This window comes from Chionomys nivalis, chromosome 11, assembly GCF_950005125.1.
Source record: "Chionomys nivalis chromosome 11, mChiNiv1.1, whole genome shotgun sequence".
NCBI classification, from domain to species: domain Eukaryota; kingdom Metazoa; phylum Chordata; class Mammalia; order Rodentia; family Cricetidae; genus Chionomys; species Chionomys nivalis.
This window is the reverse complement of record NC_080096.1, coordinates 5,150,572-5,169,836: the sequence shown is the minus strand read 5'-3', so window position 1 is coordinate 5,169,836 and position 19,265 is coordinate 5,150,572. Positions and strand designations below refer to the sequence as shown.

At 54.0% G+C, this 19,265-nt stretch overlaps 1 protein-coding gene across 10 annotated transcripts in view; it reads right to left on the bottom strand.

Moving 5' to 3' along the window:
• Nucleotides 1-19,265, bottom strand: part of Camta1 (calmodulin binding transcription activator 1) — an 820,478-nt gene that overhangs the window by 69,168 nt on the left and 732,045 nt on the right. For all 10 annotated transcript variants that reach the window (XM_057784922.1, XM_057784923.1, XM_057784925.1 and 7 more), the window contains 4 exons: nt 16,439-16,579; nt 12,865-14,717; nt 7,438-7,564; nt 776-910 (listed from right to left, as the gene is read on the bottom strand). In XM_057784922.1, the coding sequence (XP_057640905.1) occupies nt 776-910; nt 7,438-7,564; nt 12,865-14,717; nt 16,439-16,579 (2,256 nt within the window). The remainder of the gene's footprint in view (nt 1-775; nt 911-7,437; nt 7,565-12,864; nt 14,718-16,438; nt 16,580-19,265) is intronic.

Here is a 19,265-nt window from a genome sequence, read left to right as displayed (position 1 = left end):
CCTATTCATCAACTCAAGGCCAAGCCCACTGACCCTGGAAGCTCCTGCCCCTCCATGGCTAGCAACTTCTACCACCTCCTTTGCAATATTCTTTCAGCCATGGTCATGGACCTGGGCCGCCTTAGAAGCTGCACAGGACAGAGGCGTAAATAAAAACAGCCAAGAAGCTGGGATAATGGGAGTGATGAGCTTTTGGGAGGTGGTCTGGCTAGTTAGTAGTCTCAGGTCCATAGCCTGGCGACCCAAACCTCTAAATCTGAATAAAGCCTGGGCCTGAGGTGCCCCCATAGCGTGTACACTGCTACCCTGCTGGATGCCTCCAGGATGCCCCCTTCTTTCTATAGGAAATACAGAAGCAGCACTAGAGACCCATGGTAGCTGTTTGAACTTGCTGCTGGGACCCTGATAACTCCCAGGAGCTTAACTACTCAGACATCTTGACAGGAGTGACAGCCACAAGCCAGCTTCACATACTTTATCTGTCCCCAAGAGGGGCTGAATTAAGACAGGGCATGCCAGTGACCAGACACAGGCTGGCCGATGGGATATACTCATAGTTCAAGGGGTGGACTCAGCAGGTCCTCCTTTGGCCAACCCTGACACCCCTCCTGCCCCTCTCTTCCAGATCCTTCTTTTTCACATCTATACACCAGCCCTTCTCCCTCTCTACCCAACACGGTAACCAGGATGCCATTTCTCCCTCTCTACCCAACACGGTAACCAGGATGCCCTTCTCCCTCTCTACCCAACAAGGTAACCAGGATGCCGTTCTTACCGTCCAGTGACAGCCAGTCGTGCTGAGAGGAAGGGAGTGTGGGCAGAGCCCGAGCTTTGTACTCAAACACCACCGAGTTGGAGATGATCTGATTGTTGAAGGCAACTTGTAGGGTCACAAGACCCGTGTCGTGGGCTGAAAGTCAGAAAGAGAGAAGTCAGGGTGAGGGCCCCTCCTCATTACCCCTCTTTCAGTTAACAACCAACTATTAACCCTACCCATGCCTGCCTATTCCACAAGGCCCAAGGTTGGCATTTCTGGGAAAACTCTTGCCTCCAGATTCAGCAGGTCTCTGACTGGGATCCTCAGAGGACCCCCTGCTTGTTAGTTTTTTGTTTTTTGTCTTTGTTTTGTTTTGTTTGAGACAGGTTCTCACTGTATATAGCCCTAGTTCACCTGGAACTCCGTAGTTCAGGCTGATGTCAAATTCCTAGAGAATTGCTTGCCTCAACCCCTGAGTTCTAGAATTAAAGGTATATGCCACACACCTGGAAAGCCTCTTTGGTTTTTAACTACCCCCCCCCCCCCGAATGGACAGGGACCTGAGCTCAGCACAGGTGGCTTGTCCCATCCATCCTTCCCAGGGTCAGGAACATCTGAGGATTTGTATTTATTTTGCCTTCTCTTGCAGCCATGTCCTGACTCACTTCAGGTAACACCCTCAGTGTTTTAGGAGCTCCTCAGCCTCCTGCTGACAGCCAGAGCTTCATCTGTGGCTCTTACTGTGGCCCTGTTGGCCTGAGATGCTGGGGGCCAGGTAGCTACTGAGCCAGAGATGCGAGCTCAAATCTTACACTGCTCTCCAATGACTTTGGGAAAGCAGGAGCTTGCATTCTAGTGCAAACACAGGGCTCAACAACTTCTGAATGAGCTAAATAAATGGATGAAAATGTTCTTGTTAGGGCAGGAGAAAAGCCAGCTGGAGGAGGAGAAATATTTCTGCCGGGGTGGAGGCAGCTGTTCTGTGGTCTCCAGTGATATCTTGGAGGCTGTACTGTGGTCCCCCCAAAATGTCCGGAGGCAGCGGTGGCTATGCTAGGGCTTCTTCCCCTAATAGGGGTCAGGTTATGTTTTCTGGGTGCTGCTTTTCTGGAGCTGGGACACCAATACTCAGGGCCACCCCCGGCCGGTCAGCCGGATTTCCAGGGAGGACGCGTGAGATCGTGTTACTGTTTGGGCTCTTGGCTTTCAGAAGCCTACGGACATGAGGAAGCCATCCAAGTCAGCTGCTCCTGAGGACAGGGCAAAGCTCTGGCTTCCCTCAGAGGACATCTGCAGATTCCACTTCCGATGGGAAACCCAATCAAGGGCGGTGGCCTCTCTCCAACTGAGGTGTATGTAGAAAACAGGTCTCGGGGATATCATCGTTATACAAGCGTGACCAGTAGGTTTTCCTGCTCTGCTCTCTGGCAGGATGGGACCCATGGTAATGGGGGGGGGGGTCATTTAGAACCTCCCATGGTGCTTCTCTGGACAGGGATCCCCAGTGATACCCAGAGTCGTCTGCCATTCGACTACATCCCTGGGCAAAACTCCAAGACTGTGGTTACTATTCTCTCCTACAGACGTGCCTGGTTTATCAATGGGAAGGAAGGAAGTGTGGTCCCAAGGAGCTCTGCTCTCAGGGTGGGGAAGCTGTTGTCTCTGGTGTCCAGTGTCCAGCCAAGGACCCTCTACCATTGCTCTTGCCACTCTCCTGACATCTATGCAACTCCCAGCGCTGCTGAACGGAGCAGTCTCAGGCGTTCCCACCATCCCCAGAGATGTGGTGTGGGGGCAGGGGAGGGAAGAGGGAGAGAGGGAGGAGGGCGGGCGAGGGCTGCCTCTGTGTTGCTGGTATCAGGCCCAGCTTCCTTGACTTCCTCTCTCCCTCTCAGATAGCCAATCAGCAATTCTCAGCCCCATTCATTCCTGTCTCCATGGCTTCTGCTTCTGCGCAGAAGAACCTTACCTTGCCTGGCTGACACAAGGGCCCCCTGCTGAAGGCAACAATGTTCCTGCTGCAGGGGGGGGGCTGTCTTGTAGCACCCTTAGAGGAGGTTACAAGAGGAGTCTTTTTCTCTAAAAGTCACCCTACCCTTAGCCCTGTTCTCCTGTTTTCCCATTTAGGCTACTGTTCCTCCTAACCCATTCCCTCAAAACTAATCCTTAATCCTTTTTTAGATAGGGTAACACTATATAGCCTTGGCCAGCCTGGAACTCACTCTGTAGACCAGGCTGGCTCCAGCTGACTCTGGTCCCCCCACCCCACCCCATGCTGGAATTAAAGGTAGGTGCCAGCACACCCTGTTCAGAATCATCTTTTAAATATATAATTTAGACCAAATCATTCCGCTGCCTAAAACCATTGACTTCCCACACGAGTACAATTAAATCAGACTCCAATGTGTCAATCCTCTCCCTGTCTCAGGGCCACCATGCCCCCGCATCCTCAGCCTGTTGTAACAGTCTTCCATCCTTCCCAAATCTGGCTCGGTGCCCTCCTTCTGCCAGCCTCCAGGGGATGTGCCTCCGAGGTCTTTGAAGGAACTGCTACTGTGTATACCCTCTTCACTTGTCCTCACTGCCTCTCCTAGTTCCTTTGTTATTTTCTGTCTCCCTGGACCAGAGGTCAGCCCCCAGCAGCCGAGACCCTGTTGGTCCAGCTCTTCATGTTCAGCACTCCAGTCCATGTCAAGAGCCTGTTCTGATCATCTGTACCTCCGATGAGTGGGCTGTCTTAACCCCTGTTCTGCTCACTTTGAGTTCCATCTTTTGCCTTCTGATGACTTCCTAGGAGACCAGGTGGGGCTTGCAAGCCAGCAGGTATCTTGGTAGACTCTTCCACCGTCTGCCTCTATTCTACTACAGCTGGCCTTGCTTGGTAGCCTGACTTGACTGACGGCCCCTGGGCTCAGGACAGTCCTAGCCCAAGTGTCTGGTGTTGCAGTGACAGGGGGAACTTGGAGGGGTTCTGTTCTCTGTCAGGTTTGGTTTTGCCCAGGCAGGTGCTCCAGGCTGCTAGGAGGTTGGCATTTGTGTCCTCCTCTCCCTTCCCAATCTCGGCCTCTAAGGAGGCCTGGCTTCTGTTCACCTGCCTCTGAGTCTCTTCTTGTTGGCAAGGTCAGTTTGGTTCTAGTGTCTGGGGCTATCCATTAAGATCAGCTTGAGTTTCCTCTGGGAGACCCCAGGATGCCATCCCTAGCAGCTGGTGTCACCTCTCAAGGGACAGGTCTGTTGATTTGACTCAGGCTCTTTGGACTAGAAGCTCTTCGAGCCAGGTGCTCCTGGGGGCTTCAGTCTAGGCATCTACTCAATCCATGGCAATCAGGAGACTCTTACAAATGATTTGGAAGTGATGAAATAAGGAACGAGTGAACCAATCAATCAATCAGTCACCCAACAGGACCTGTTTCAGACTGGATGTTAAAACTGATCTATTCTCACGGGACATGCTCTGTGAGGTTGGCTGCCAACAGGAAGTGCCAGCCGTCAGGCCACGGCACTCAGCCTCTAATTTTGTGGCATCTGGTAGGAGACAGGCTATTTTAGAAGCGTCCCAGTGGCTAGGCAAGCCTGAGTGGACTCTGTGGATTAGCACTGGGGCCCCGGAGTGCAGCGAGGTCATGAGAACTACCTGAAGAGAGGAGAATAGCCCTGGCTCCCTCCCCTTGCTGTCTTTGTGAGAGGAGTGCCAGAACCAAGAGCTTCATGACCCTTGGTTGTTCCATGTTCCCAGCCGTCTGGAAGGAGGTCTCAAAAGACTGAGGTTCAGAGGCACAAATCTCCAAGGTGAAGTTACACACATGACACATGGTTGACCAAGACCTATCTGGGTGGGACTGATTCCAGCTCCTAGAATCCCCTGCGTCCTGACCTGGGATATCATACGGGGTCACACAAAGCCCTGTCCTTGGTCAGGAACCTGGGGCAAGGTCTAGGGATTTAGCCAGGTACAGGAAGCGGCGTCTATTTATGGGCCAGGCGAGTCTCCTTCCACAGCAGGTGCACAGTGGATGGTTTAATAGCATCCCGCCCTCTCTTCCGCGCTAGGATGGGCTGTCTTAGCAGAGGGTGGCCATCTGGATGGCTGCCGTCCAATTTCAGCAGTACTGCTGGGAGGACCTGGGGCTGGGTAGGCCCTCTGGAGACAGTCTTAGCACTGAGGGGAGCTGGGTTGGCAGTGAGAGGCTGCTATAGGCACCAGTCCTGGCTGCCTGAGGCATGAAGAGTGAAGGAGGTGCTAGGCTGGGCTGGACATTTGATGCCAATTCCCCTGAAGCAGGGCATTCTGATCTGGTGGGTTGCAGAGGAAGGCAACGTGGGGACGAAGGGAGAAGAAGGAAGAAGGGGCAAGGAGGAAGATGAGAAGGGGGAGGAAAAAGGGGCAGGAAGAGGAGGGCAAGGGAGGGGGGAATGGGTGGTTTGTAAGCTCCACAGTGCCATGTAAGGGACAGGGTGGGCAAGTCAGGCAAGCAGTGAGGAGACCACAGCAGATTGTAGGGGATCCCTGCTGGCCCGCACAACCCTGGCCAGCCTGCTTCTGCCCGGGAGTCCCTACTTTTCTTCCCCATCCTGGCCCTCTGCTAGAAGTACTCTTCCTATACAAGCTCTCTGGCTTCAGACAACGGAGGATGTCCCTCTGCCTCTTCCCACCCCATCCTCCTTGTTCTGCCTCTCCTGTCCCTTGGCCAGGCTAGGTGGACCAGCGGCCACCTAGCTGGTGATGTGGGAGGTTGATACAAAGTTTTCCCCAGTCTCATCCAAGCAAACAGAAAGCTCATGTTTTCCAAAGTGCTTCAAACTCCAGGAGACCCCTTCACAGACCCCCCAGCACCCCGAGGTACTTTACTACCCTTGGGGACACAACAGTGACGAAGAAAGACACAGCATCCTGCCTTCCTGGGGCCCATTGGCTAATGGGGGAGTCGATATGGTCAGAGGTCAAGGATGAGTTAGTTAGACAGAGATACCAATCTAGGTAGATCAGAGCTCCCTAAACTGCGGGTCATGATGCCATAGGGTGTTGCCAAATGGACCGACAGAGTGAGAAGCAGTGTGGTAACCGTAAGAGGTTTCTAAACATTCAATAACCAAAAATTCAACACAAATGCACAGTGCCTCCTAGCTGCTCCTGGCAGTGCCTGTTCATGTTGGGTCAAGTGACTTTGCTGCAGCCGTGGTTCTGAACACACAACACGGTGGTTTGCTCTGCATGGCTGTCATGGCGTATCCACCCGCAGACACTGCCTGAGATACTTTAGCTCTGATCCGGGACTTGTCTTTGAGGAACTGCGGTGTCTTTGCTGCACATACCAAGTTCTCTGCTCTTATGGAAACACGACTTAATTACTGAAAACAGACTAAATATTTCCTGTCATTCCTCGTAAGTATCAAATTAGTCCCTTTAGATTGTATTGTATTAGAATGTTTGCTTTCAGAGATTGCTTTCTGAGTTGCTGATTAGTTTCATTAAAAAAAAATCATTAAACGAATTTTGACCTGGGCTTAGGATGACACTTCCAACAATTTCTAAAGTGACCTTAAACAAATTTCTCACATTTTGAACCACACATTTATGCAAATTGGCATTCTCAGCACCGATGATTATAAAATCAAGGTATTGATCAGCTGGAAAATATTGAAGATATTCTATGCTCTTTAGTATCAAATAGTCAAGTTTTTTTTTTTTTGTTTTCTGAGACAGGGTTTTCCTGTGTAGCCCTGGCTATCCTGGAACTAGCTACGTAGATCAGGCTGGCTTTGAACTCACAGAGATCTGCCTGTGTACTGGGATTAAAGGTGTGTACCATCGCCACCTGGCCAAACAGCCAAGATTTAATATTTTGTGAAAAAATAAACATACCCATATATTTTGTTAGGATGCAAATTTGATTTCATCTTTAATAGATGATAAAATTATATGAATACCAAATAATTGTCTTAGGATACATTTCTTTATGGTTTGTTATCAGTTTCTGACTTGTTTACCAAGTTTACATGCCTGGATATCTGAGGTCACTCAGAAACTTCTCAGATATAAACAGAGTGGCTGAAGACTTCATGAAGTCGATGACGCAGAAGCCTGGGGATGGGGGGGAGGACAGACACAGAGGGCACAGGGCTCTGGCTGACTTCCCATGAGTCTCTGAGGCCTTGGAACCAAAAACCTATTATGTGTGTTTACTGTTTTCCCTGGGCAAGTCTCTCAAAGGAACGTGTGTTCTTTGCTTTTAGTGTGACACCCCTCCCCACATGGCTCCCCACAGCCCCGACACATGGGAGCCCCTCTGCCCTGTGCCCCAGACGAAGCAGTATTGTGAGCACAGGGTCCCGAGCTCCCTGTGCGGCAGGTGGGCCTGGGTTGGCTCAGGAGCGAGGTCAGTCCTACTGTGGACCAGGTCTTGTCTGTCACTTTGGCTCAGCCCCAGCCGGGGCCATCTTGGCTATGTCAGCTGACTAATTGAGTCTTTAAATAGTTCCTTTGCCATGTTTTCTCCACAATCCCCATGGAGCATGCCTGGTATTCCCAGTTGATACAGGCTCCGTGAACCCCAACTGATGATAGAATAGACCGTGTGGGCACACTTCTTCGACACAACTTGTTCAAGGTCATCCCAAGGCTGACTCAGAGTCCACTGTCTCATTCTGTCCCCTCCCCCTTGCTGGTACAGCCTCCTTACCTGGGCAGTAGCAACGCAGCACCCCAGGCTGAATCAGGGATGCGGGCACGGAGATCTGGTCAAACAGGCAACTGTAATTATTGCTGGCTTCCTGCCATGGGCCTGTGATGAGGACCTTCACTCCTCCCTGCAGAGAGAGAACAGACATGGAGCAGTGGTTCAGGGAATACAGTACATGGGAGGCCCCAGCAGCTGCAGGCTCGGATGGAGAGGGAGGGGCGAGGGCAGCTGGCTAGACATGCAGATTCCCAGCTCATAGCCCAGTCTTCCCATAAGCCCTGACTTGGGAGAGATTCCTTCTAGAAGAGAGGCCTACAGCGGTCCTGACCCCCAGCGGACTTCCCCAGTTGGCACCCAGCACCCTGACGCTGTCCTGGGTACCTCAGGGTTCCATGACATGAGTTGGAACAAGGCCACGTTAGCTCATTGGTGCACCCGAGAACCAGCCAGCAGGTTCCCCAGGAAGGAAGCAGAGGGGACATAGGAGACTTTCGGCCATGCATGGAGGAAGAGGTGGAGGGGACTCAGATTTGAAAACAGCCCCCCCCCCAAGGGACAGATGTTCCTGTAAGAAACTGAAGAGAAACCCAGGACCCTCAGGGTGTGGTAGGAGGTGGGTGGGGGTGAAGAACACGGGGTGGAGGGGGAGAAGAAAGGAAAGAAGCATTCAGAATTCTGATATAGCCCTCGGAACTGAGCTGAGGCCTGGGATCCAGGCGGAACCTCCAGTTCCCTGCCTGCTGTGTCACCCGGGGTGCCTCGAGCTAAGTACACATGAAGAATGGCCCCTTGCTGCCACTCCTGCACCACACAGGCAGGCAGCAGCCTGGAAGCCTGGCTAGGGCCTTAGCTGACCTTCCTCAGCTCCAGTGGATGGAAAACCGTCTTCACAGACCCAAGGTGCCAAGGGTGAGACAGTATCAGAAAGTCTGGGCCCTCCCCAACCTGCGCTGGCCAGCAGAAATGCCCCAGAACAAGCAGCCTCATGAGGCTGCTCCCAGGAAATCCCTTTCAGGGCCATTGTTCCCGTTAGTGATTAATGGCACCTCCTCTCTCTCTTTCTCCTGAGTCCCAGGTGGAGGAGGCTTAGAGGTCCCCTACTTACGGCTTAGCCAAGAAGAGAGGCTGGTCATTCGGGGTGGAGGGATGCTCCGCCCGGGGATGCAGAGGGCAGGGGCGCTGGCCTCTGGCTCTCTTGGCTAACCTTGGATAGACCCACCCCAGAGGCTCATCCACCCCACCCCCAAAACAAGTAAACACCTTTCCCTGGAGGGGGGCGGAGAGCTGTGCTGGCCAGGGTGGAGAGCGCCACCTGGTGGCCTGGCTAGAGAAGGCTGAGAGGCGCTCCAGGAGCTGAAGCGAGGCTAAGGCCAGGTTAGGAGCCGCCGCCGCAGTGAGCCCTGTCTTCCCCATCGCTCCAAGCCAGGCTCTCTAGTCCTCCGCTGCTGCCCCGGGGCCAGCCAGATTCTATCTTCTGTTCATTCCCTCATTCCCTCCTGCTCTTCTCGACTTTTGCCTGTCCCTACCCTGGAGGGAGCTCCTAATTCTATACCCGTCTTTGCTATCAAGACCCCCTACCTCACACAATGTTCCCTGGAACGCAGGCTTAGGCATGGCAGGACTGGCCTTGGGCACAAAAATAGCAGCTGGTGCTTGCCATGATGGTACTCTGGGCAACGTGTGGCCCAGAGCCAGCAGAATTGCCCGTGGCGGGAAGGCACCCTCCTGTGCTGGCAAACAAGCCCTCCTCTGGGTGGGGATGTCTAGCTTCACGGTCACTTTACTGTAGTGCCACCAGATTTGGAGGCAGTGGAGAGAGCGCCAGACAGAGTTCCACAACCAGAATATGCCCACCCCATCTCGGATTATTCACAAGTATATTTTTGCCCACATGTATGTATATGTGTATCCGGTGCCCTCAGAGGTCAGAAGGCAGCATCGGACCCCTGGAACTACAGCCACACTCGGTTACCAACCTCCACTCAGGAACCGAGAACCACACCCAGCCCCTGCAGAGGAGCCAGCGCTCTCAGCGGTTGACCCCTCTCCTCAGCTTGCAGTCTGCTCTTGCCTTGGGTAACCGTGTGACCTCTGGTGGCTGAGGTTATAGATGCCTTTCTTTTCCCAACAGCTCTACTGAGTCAGTTCAGGGCTCTGTCATTGTGTTGGTGTAGGAGTTGGAAGTGGCTGCCTGGGTGTGATGTCATGCACTGAGCCTGGTCCTCCCGTGAACCCTGGGAAGTGGGAGAACCCTGGCTTCAAAAGGCCACAGACAGTTACCATGTGAGAGGGGGGCGAATGGGATAACTGCAATCCACGGCTGCTGGCGTGATGCTGGGTTGCCGTGGGGGAACAAAGAACTGCCGAGAGGACTGGAGAACATCAAGACCTTCTCCATGGCAACTGCCGCAGGACGCCTCAGCATCCATCAGTTCCAGGGACAGTTCCCATGGCAACCACTCGCCTGGCTGCACTGAATCACTTGTGATGCCTGGGTGCCTGACAGTTCTAATTGCAGCTTCTTCTGCCCGGTGCAGAAAGAGCTAGTGGCGGGAGATGATGCAGGGGGAGGCTTGGGGAGCAGTGGGGGTGCTCTCTGAGGTCTTTGTCCTGTGAGCCCTGAGACAAAGGGCCTTGAATTCCAATGTACCCTGGGCAGATGCTGAGGCACAGAGAGCATTGGTGTGTGCGCATGTGTTCTATGTATGTGGTGTGGTGTAGTGTATGTGCTGTGTGTTATGTGTGTAGTGTGGTATAGCATGTGCCTTTTATTCTGGGTGTGGTGTACATCGTATGTATAAACCATATGTTCACTTTCTTGTGGTGTGTGTGTGGATGTGTGTGTGTATTGGGGACCAGCTGAGAGGTGACCCAGTGGGTAGCGTGGAGAAGACATGGGAGCAGACATAGGAGGGAAGCACCCAGAAAAGAGCCAGTAGCCCAGGCTAGGCACGGCATGCCTGGGAACCATTGCAGCGTAGAGCTGATGTGGGTGGTAGGCCAAGTGACCACATAGCCTGACCCCATCTTTGTGACTTAAAGTGAGGTCTCAGGTACAGGGCTTGTTAGAGTTCTCCCTGAGCTTGCCAGAGTCCCCTTCAAACCTGGCTCCTGATGAAGTCACCTTATCAGCTGGCATGGAAAGAAGGCATGATACCCGGAATCATGCCTATAGCGGGTTTGAGAGGGGACTTGGTATCAGGAGAGAAGTGATGCCTTCTTACAGAACTAGGTGACCCTGCTATCGGCCTGGGGAGAGTGACCTGGGCAGGAGAGCCTGGCAAGGAGGAAGTCATCTTGGAGGCGTCACCATGAGGTCCTGCTGGGCACAAAAATGACTCTTTTCTCTGATCAAATTGATTCTGCTTTGCTTCCATTTCAGGGTGCCGGGAATTATCATGGTTTCTGGAAAACCGGGGTTGGATATCCGTGACTGCTATTGCATTTGCCATCCTGGCCTGCCCTCTGGTGGACAGCTGCTGAATTACGGTCTCCGGGATACGGTTGAAGGCTGCATAGGTTACTGAAGAACTGAGGAAGCCAGACTTGCTGAAGACCTCATTCAGAAGTTAGAGCGCTGGCCTGGTCGCACGCTCGCGGGCCGGGGAACAAGGCGATCCCGCCTGATGGGTGATCTACAGCGTGGGCTGCAGCGTGCCGCACGCCTATAGGCTTGTATGAGGGCTGCTCCTCCCAAGTCCTAAGACACAGTGGTCAAGTCCACTCCCTCTCTTAGGTGTTGCTTGACAAGGGAACTGAGGCCCAGAGGGTCAGACTTCAGAGTCCGGCCAGAAGGCAGATTTGACCTCTTCCCAGAATACACCTCTCCTTCCTGTTCCCTTTAAACCATTTCCCCAAGCCTCCCAGAGGGTCTCTGGATAAGAACAGCAGGAGGACCATGATGCAGGCCTGAGGAAGCAGGGTGACAGCCAAGCCACGCCAAAAGGTAGCCCAGTAGGGCCCTTCTAGGTGCCTACTGAGGGGTTGGACTGTGGCAGAGTGGAAGAGGTCAGGGTGACTTTGCCTAGGGACGTAATGCTGCCAGTCTTCAGAGACTCCATGACCCATTACTGCTTTACAGTTTTTTAATTTAATTTTTTATGTGTATGGGTGGTTTACTTGAATGGTATTTGTGTACCACATGTATGCCTGGGCCAGAAGAAAGTGTTCAGATCTTCTGGAACTAGCGTTACAGACAGCTGTCAGCTTCTATGTGGGTGTTGGGAATTGAACCTGGGTCCTCTGGAAGAGCAGACGGTGCTCTTAATCACTGAGCCATCTCTCGGGGCCCTCCATGGTTGCTATTTTAGAGATAGGGAAGGTGGCAACTTCTCCAAGGTCGCTGGAGTATAAGGGCAGAACCAAGCTCCCCACCAGATACTCCAGTTCCAGCCCCATGCTCCTGGCCATTCACCTACCACGGTGGTCTCACCACTCCCTCCAGCATCCTGTGGATGCTCACGAGACCGTATGGGCAGCAGCTGCTCTGTCTCGACATCAGCCTGCCACCCAGGCTGCGGGTCCAGAGGTTGGGCTACTCTGGCCTGGGCATTAGTCTGGCTTTACTGGGGGAGAGGAAGTATGAACCTAGTCCCTGCCCGTCACCTAGATGATGTGGCGGGGGGCGGGGGGAAGGGAGTTATGGGCAGCCACCCTGGGGTAAAGTGTCTGACCCAGAGGCTGTGCTGGCACACCCGGCGAGATCTTCAAGCTCTGCCACATGCAAGCAAGGTATCGAGGGGATCTGGAGCCACACTGCTCCCTTCCTAGCCCATCCTATTCTACTGTCCCCGAGGCACGACCTGGTCTTCCTACAGTCCTTGTTGGGGCGGTAGTCTCTAGAGTGAGAGCCCTGGGAATCAGCCATCGGTGAGGGGAGCACAGGCTGGATCTTGGGGCACATACCATGTTGATTTTGTAGATGGCTGAGCGTCCCAACTTTGCACCCTCCCTATCACTTTTGGTGGGAAGTTCCCCCACTTGCTTTAGTGAAGCCGAGCTTGAGCTACAGGGAGCAATAACCCCAAGACTCTGATGTTGATTTCTGGATGCTTTTAAAAGTAGTTCCAAGACACCCTCCATCCCCCAAAGAAGGGAGGGTGGAGAGAGAGTGGAAGGGAGGGCAGGGGACAAAGCAGGAGGATAGGAGAAGGGGAAGAAAGAAAAGGGAAAGGAAAGCCAAGATTGTAGCCGGAACACAGCAGGCTGCTCCGGCCAGAGCTGGGAAGGGCAGCTTGCCTCCTGGGATAGCCCTGACTGGAAAACTCCTTGCTACAGTAATGTCTGAGTGCCATCGCGGGAGGGAACAGCTTTGTGTTTCGGGGCAGAGCTCCATCCAAATGGCCGCATGCAAACAAGCTTCCCAGGATGCACCGCGGCACAGGTGAGATGGGTGTAGGGCGGCGTGTGGTAGCACCTGAAGCTTACCTCTGGGTAAGACCACTCTGGGGAGTAGTCAGTCACCATGAACACCCGTCCACTCTGCTGCAGCATACCCAGGGTGCCCTGGGCAGAGGCAGCGGAGACCACCTCGGCGACATGCATGTAGGCCATGGCGCCGGCCCCGCCCTCGGCGCTGCTCAGCTGCAGGCTGCCCTGTTGGGGGCTGCAGCAGGGAATGCACATCTCCGCCTGGGTGAAGGGTGCACGCGCCCCATCTTCTGACTGTGAGAGTGCAGCACTGTCCCCCGACACCAGCTGGTGCCCGTAGATTGTACCACTGCCCCCCTCCACAGAGATGAAGTCATTGATCAGGTCTGAGAACTGATTGCTGAAGGAGATGTCAAAGTGGTCCAGGCTGAGCTCCATGTTAGAGGTGTTGCCCAGGCTGGGCTGGGCCACCGGGTAGAGTCCCTGCACCACATTGCTTGGGAGAATGGGGACACCACCTGCACTGCGGATCACCCCATTGGTCTCTGGTTGCAGGTAGTGCTCTGAGCCACAGGCCTGCAGCTCCCCAGACTTGAGGAGGACCTCACCCCCTTCAGCTGCCTGGGAGGTCTCCATGGTAACCTCCCCTTCTGCGGTCATGGCCTGGAAGTTGGCCTGGAATTGCATGAGGTGCAGGGAGGAAGTAGACTCTATCCGCGTTTCCACATGGCCACTGCAAGAGCTGGTTTGGGATGAGGCCTCCGTTTTCACCGTGGGCATCACAAAGGTGGTCCCGGAGTCGCTCAGGCTGCTGTGGGCATTCTGCTCAAGGGGTAAGGGTTTGCTGGCATCCTGCAGGAAGAAGCTGGGGGAGGGGGTCTGGTGGATGTGGGGGCTGTGGCCCGTCTGGCTGAAGCTGGACGTGTAGTCCTTGTTGGAGTCTATGGCACTGAAGTCCATCTGCTCAAGGGTGGTGCTGGGACTCAGGCCACCGCCTGACGGCAGGAGGCTGGATCCCGCGGTCAGGGTGAGGGAACTGGATGCCGCCGCAGCTGCTGCCGAGGAGGAGTACGCCGCCTCTTTGGCCATCTGCTGCTCGAAGGAGGTGTCTTCTGTCTTGATCTCCTTGGTGAGGACGCTGGTGAAGCCAAAGCCCCTCTCCGAAGGCGGCGAGTGCCGGATATTGGTGCTAACCATCTCGGCTTTTAGGCCCCCACCCCCGTATGTCTGGCCCTGCTTTGGATTATTGAGGAAACAGTCGGGGTCAAAGTTCATGGTGGTTTCTGGAATCTTCCGGCCACCATCAAGGGTGGTGGAGAGGACCAGCTCTTCGGACACATTGGTGGGCAGCATGGACAGGCTATCTGAGCTGCCCGTGGTGGGGAAGGCAAACTTATGGCCGTCAGAACTTACAGCCAGTACAAGGCCCTGAGAGGCATCAGGCGAGAGGAGGTGGTGGTTGGGGCCAGCGGTGGGGGACATGGTGTACACGGCCTCATTAGTGACCTCGGACATGAACACTGTGGCACTTTGAGACAGTCCCCCCATCACAGAGGCCACTGCCATGCTGGACACACCTGTGACAACTGGGCTGTCTACCATGTCTGGGTCGCTGTTGAGCCCGCTGCTGATGGACACCGGGGAGCTCTGGGTGGTGTCAGGGACCTCCACCTGATTGGTGGAGGAGACCTCCGTGCTGTTTTGGTGTAGCAGTGCTGGCTTGGCCACCTTGCCGTTCCTCTTTTCCCGGCTTGTGCTCCTGCCATGGCTGGGTTCATGCTTGCCCTCCGACACATCGTTATGCTGCACCTCCGAGTGGCCCCCGTAGCCCCCAGCCCGCGGCTCCACCTTCGGTGAGATGATGCGGTGTTTGGCACTGTTACACTTATGATGCACGCTGCTGCCCGCTCCTGTGGAGATGGGAGCAGAACACACACACACACACACATATGCACACACACACACACACACACACACACACGCACGCATAAAGTCAGAGCTGGGACTTTGACTGATTCTTCTCCCAAGCAGTCAGAACCCTTTGCAAAGTCCCCATCCAGACCCCAGGCAGGACAGTCCACCATCCTTGGACACTTGGGATCTCCTCTCACACCTGGAGTTCTGCCACGTCCTATGTGACCATCCCGCAATGATCAAATGTTTTGAACCTGTTGCTCTTTTTCAAAATTAGCAGGATGTGGTATGTAGGACCTAGAGTGTTGCTTTCCAGAAAAGTCCTCTTCACCCCACCAGACAGACACTGCTCATCTGGAAGGACTCTTTCTGAGCTGGAAGACTCATTCCAGGGACCGTGGCTCTGTCTTCTTACACCCGATTCTGACTGTGTAATGCTTCAAGAAACCTGTGACCTTCAGGACCCTTGTTCTGGGGACCAGAAACCGGAGATTGGCCCACGGTGGTAAAGAATATGCCCTTCTCCAGGCCAGGTCTCAGAGCCTAGAATCAAAAAGCATTCTAGACTCTGCTCTGGGGCAAGAACGTATTTAAATATGTTTATTACATTAAGTTGTGGCATTCGTGAACGGGGAGAGATGCAGGAGCCAGTGCAGGTGTGGAAGTCAGGGGACAGCTAACAGGAGTTGGGTCCCTCTATCCACTAAGTAAGTTACAAACTCAGGCTATCGGGCTAGTTTATAGCACTTTCACCTACTGAGCCAGCCCAACATGGAGGTATTTGAGGTGACCCTCTCCACTGTTCAGTTAAGCCAGGACCTGTCCTCAACTCGTTGGGACTTTCACATCTTCAGGGGTTCCTTCCTTCCTTTCCATTAGACGAGGGTCATCTGGCTTTTGAGAAAAGGGCGAATTCTTTCTGATTCTGTTTTCAGGCTCGCTATCTAGGCTCCTAAATGTATGAAGCCTTCACAGAGCAAGGACTCAGCTGAGTGATGGAAGCGTCTAATGAAGGCGACCAGGGGAGGGGAGAGGCAAACCTCACCAAGCAAATGCTGTGGTCAGAAAAGCAGAGGCATTGGGGGGGAGGGGAGAGTAGGAAATCTTCCCTTCCCGGGAGAGACAGATAGGTTTAGCTTGAGAGGTCCCATTGCCTTAGGGCAGATGTTGACCAACCTCAGAACTGGTGACCTGAGCCTCCTGTTGGGGCTTCCTAAGAACACGACCCCACAGGCACCTGCCTGGAGTGTATGGAGGCCCTGGACCCCAAACATCTCTACTCTCCCGATGCAGCTGTGTGTTGCTCCTTGTCCCCACGCCTCACTGGAAATTGCTCTCTCTTTTCCAAAGCAGGTTATGATGCTGATTCGGGGTGGGGGGGAGAACCAGGGTAAAGGGCCTACTGGGTGCCCCTCTTAGCTGCTGTGATACCAACTGGTTCCTTGTCTCTTCCCTTTCTGGCTATGATAGGAGAGCCCATTTTCTACATTCCCCAATTCAGTTGTCTCTTCACAGGGAGGCACAGTACCATCTGTCCCCAGAGATCTCCACTCATTCCTTCCCTCGCTGGATTGGACGGCAGTGCCACCCCCCCCATCTCCGACAGTGCCCAGTGCCACCCCCTGCTTACCCCACTCCTCACTGGACAGGACAGCAGAACCCACCACTCGGTCACTCAGTACCCAGTACCACGTGCCCCCCAGGGGCCCCAGCTCACCCAGGCTGCCGGTGCAGAGGCAGTTGTGGGTCCGAGGTTGGGGCTTGGTCTGGTGGCTGTCAAGGATCTGCTGCACCAGCTGCTCCACTGAGAAGCCCGAGCTGCTGTTCCCATTGCTGCAAGTCCACTTGATGCCATGGACTGGAGGGAGGGAGGGAGGGAGGGAGGGAGGGAGGGAGGGAGGGAGGGAGGGAGAGAGAGAGAGAGAGAGAGAGAGAGAGAGAGAGAGAGAGAGAGAGAGTGTCAGGGGCTGCTGGCAATGGGGCTATCCTGGAGATGGTATCAGGCTCTCTGAAAGCTCAGCATGCTGGAAGGCGGCTGCTAGGATGGGTTTGGGAGGCCAAGTTAGCCAGCAGAGTCTCTGCTCTTTTAAGAGCTCCGAGTTCCTCCTTACTTTTCTCCTTTTGCTGAACTGGGTGAACTGGAGTAGTAATTTGTCTACAGTTTCACTTCTGTCTGTCCGAAGTCAGAGGCACTGGGAAGGCTCTTTAGGGATTTCCGAGAGGAGGTAGAAAACAAGGACGGGAGGAAGACCTGAAGTTTGGGAGGCTCCAACATGTCTGCGGACTATAAGACTGTGTGCAGACTCAGGGCAGAAGCAGGAGGGTTCACTGAGCATGTGGCCGGGGGCTCTCCCCTATAGGAAGACTTCAGCTTTCTACCCACCCCACACTTCTCTATTCCAAAGGGAATCACAAGAGCGGGAACAGGACTGATAGGTCCATGATCCCGCGTGTAGGGGACTCAGTCCCTGTTCTCACTGATGGTCCATTATGTCTACAGATGCTCTGGGGGTTTGGCTCACTCCTGGGTGTCTGCTGTCCCTGGAGTTGGGGTGAATAGCCCAGAAAGAGGTCCACCTGCCTGGCAGGATGAGGCTGGACAGACTCCCTAAGACAAACCTACTTGCCCTATTGAGTATGTGGAGAAAGCAGACCCCACCAAGAGTGAGTTGAGCCCTGAGTGGGGGGGGGCATGGCTCTACCCAACATTCTGGTATCTCCGACAGTGAACCCCCAGCATTGGGGTTCCAGGAAGGAGGTGAGTGTGCAGGAGAAAAAGGCAGAGAGGTGGGTATCAAACACAGGGACACCCATTAGGGCTCCAGAATGCAGCCATCGGGGGTGCCTAATCCACAGGACAGGGAGGAGCTGGGGCCAGGCTCACACCTGGGTTTGAGGCGAGGGTTGGCTCTTGTGTGAACTCAAGGCGCTTTAGTTGGCCTCTCTGAGCCTGCTTCCTTGTCTATAAAGTAAAAATGGGAAAAGACCGGGGTGTGCCTTGCCAGCGAGTCAGGGAGAAGGTCCATCTGTATGTAGTTGTGAAACCCGAGCAAAGAGTATCATTGTCATAGCTGTGAAGGGTGAGGACAGTGGCATGGTGACATGAATGAAGCAGGAGGTGACAGCGGTGCTTTTGGGTGTGGCTGTGGCCCACAGACGTCTGAGGTTGGGAAAGGAGCTTCTTGGTGGGGAATCCACAGACAGCTCAGCCTGCCAGACCCGGTGCTGACCCCACAGGTGGTCATCGGCCCAGGTCGCTCTTCCTCATTGCATCAATGGTGGGCTTTTAAATGGAAGAAGCTGAGTCGAAGCTGGGTCTGGGGTTGGGTTCTGATGGGCATCCTTCTAGGCTGTCTTCCTTTGGGCTCCTCTTGCCCACGTGGCCGGTGATGGTTACCTTCCTTGTCCTTTACTCTGGGGGTCTTCGAGGACTTGTCTCCAATATCTTCTGAAGCCCCCTGTAAATTCCAGCTTCTGGTGGGCCAGAGAGGATGAGCCTAGGTGGCATTTTCTGCTACTCTGCCCATCTGCCTAGCCTTGGAGATGTCCCTGCCTGTGGTAGTCCTGTGCAGTCAGACAGTGGGGTTTGTGGTCCATCCTTCTGCAGGTGGGGACGGGCTGCCTGTGTGTGTGTGTATTCCAGTGGAAACTGGAATCACCACAGATTCAGGTTAATTACACCCATTTGAGTTTCTTCTTTCTGAACGTTGTGTTCCCAGGACACCTCTAGGAGCCGGAAAGTACGTCCCAGGCCGGGGTTTGCCTGCCTCACCACAGCCACGGCGTCTCCTATCCTGTCTGTTTTCCCAGCACACAGGCTGGACCAGGAGCTGGAGGGCACCATGGAGGCTCTCCTGCCCCTCCAGAATGTGCCACAGCTTCTACCAGCTGCGTGTCTCCTCCTGTGTACGAGAACTTGACTCTGTGGGGCTGAAGTGTTTCAGGAATGTTTTAACGCTCTCACAATGTGTGTGTGTGTGTGTCTCTGCGTATGTCTATGTATACATGTGTGTACGTGTGTGTCTGTGTGATGTATGAGTGTGTGTATGTCTGTATATGTGTGTGAGTGTGTGTATGTCTGTGTGTATGTATGTATATGTATGTATGTGTGTGTCTGTGTGTGACTGTATGTGAGTGTGTGACTATGTGTGTGAGTGTGTGCGTGTGTCCTTAAATGCCACCACGATAGAACACAGAACTCTGTCCTGATCCTAACCTAGCAAGGAGTTCAAGGTCAGGTAGGAGGGCCTTGTATTAGAGCATCCACTATGGGAACCTTGAGCAGGCGCCACATGTTCCTTGGTGACCTCTCCTCCCTGCCTTGAATTTGGCTTTCTAGAGAGATGAGTGTTCTCAGGGAAACTCCACTGTTGGCTTCTAGCCACAAGCCAGTTCGAGATGGTGCTTTGGGCTGAGTGGGGGCTCATTAAGGCTCCACGGGGCTGAGAGTCTGACCAGTTCCCCACACTCCTGCTCCTCGTCCAACCATGCAGACCTCATCCTCTGCAGACCTCAGCCCTGCTCCCTCTTGCTTTCTTCCTGAG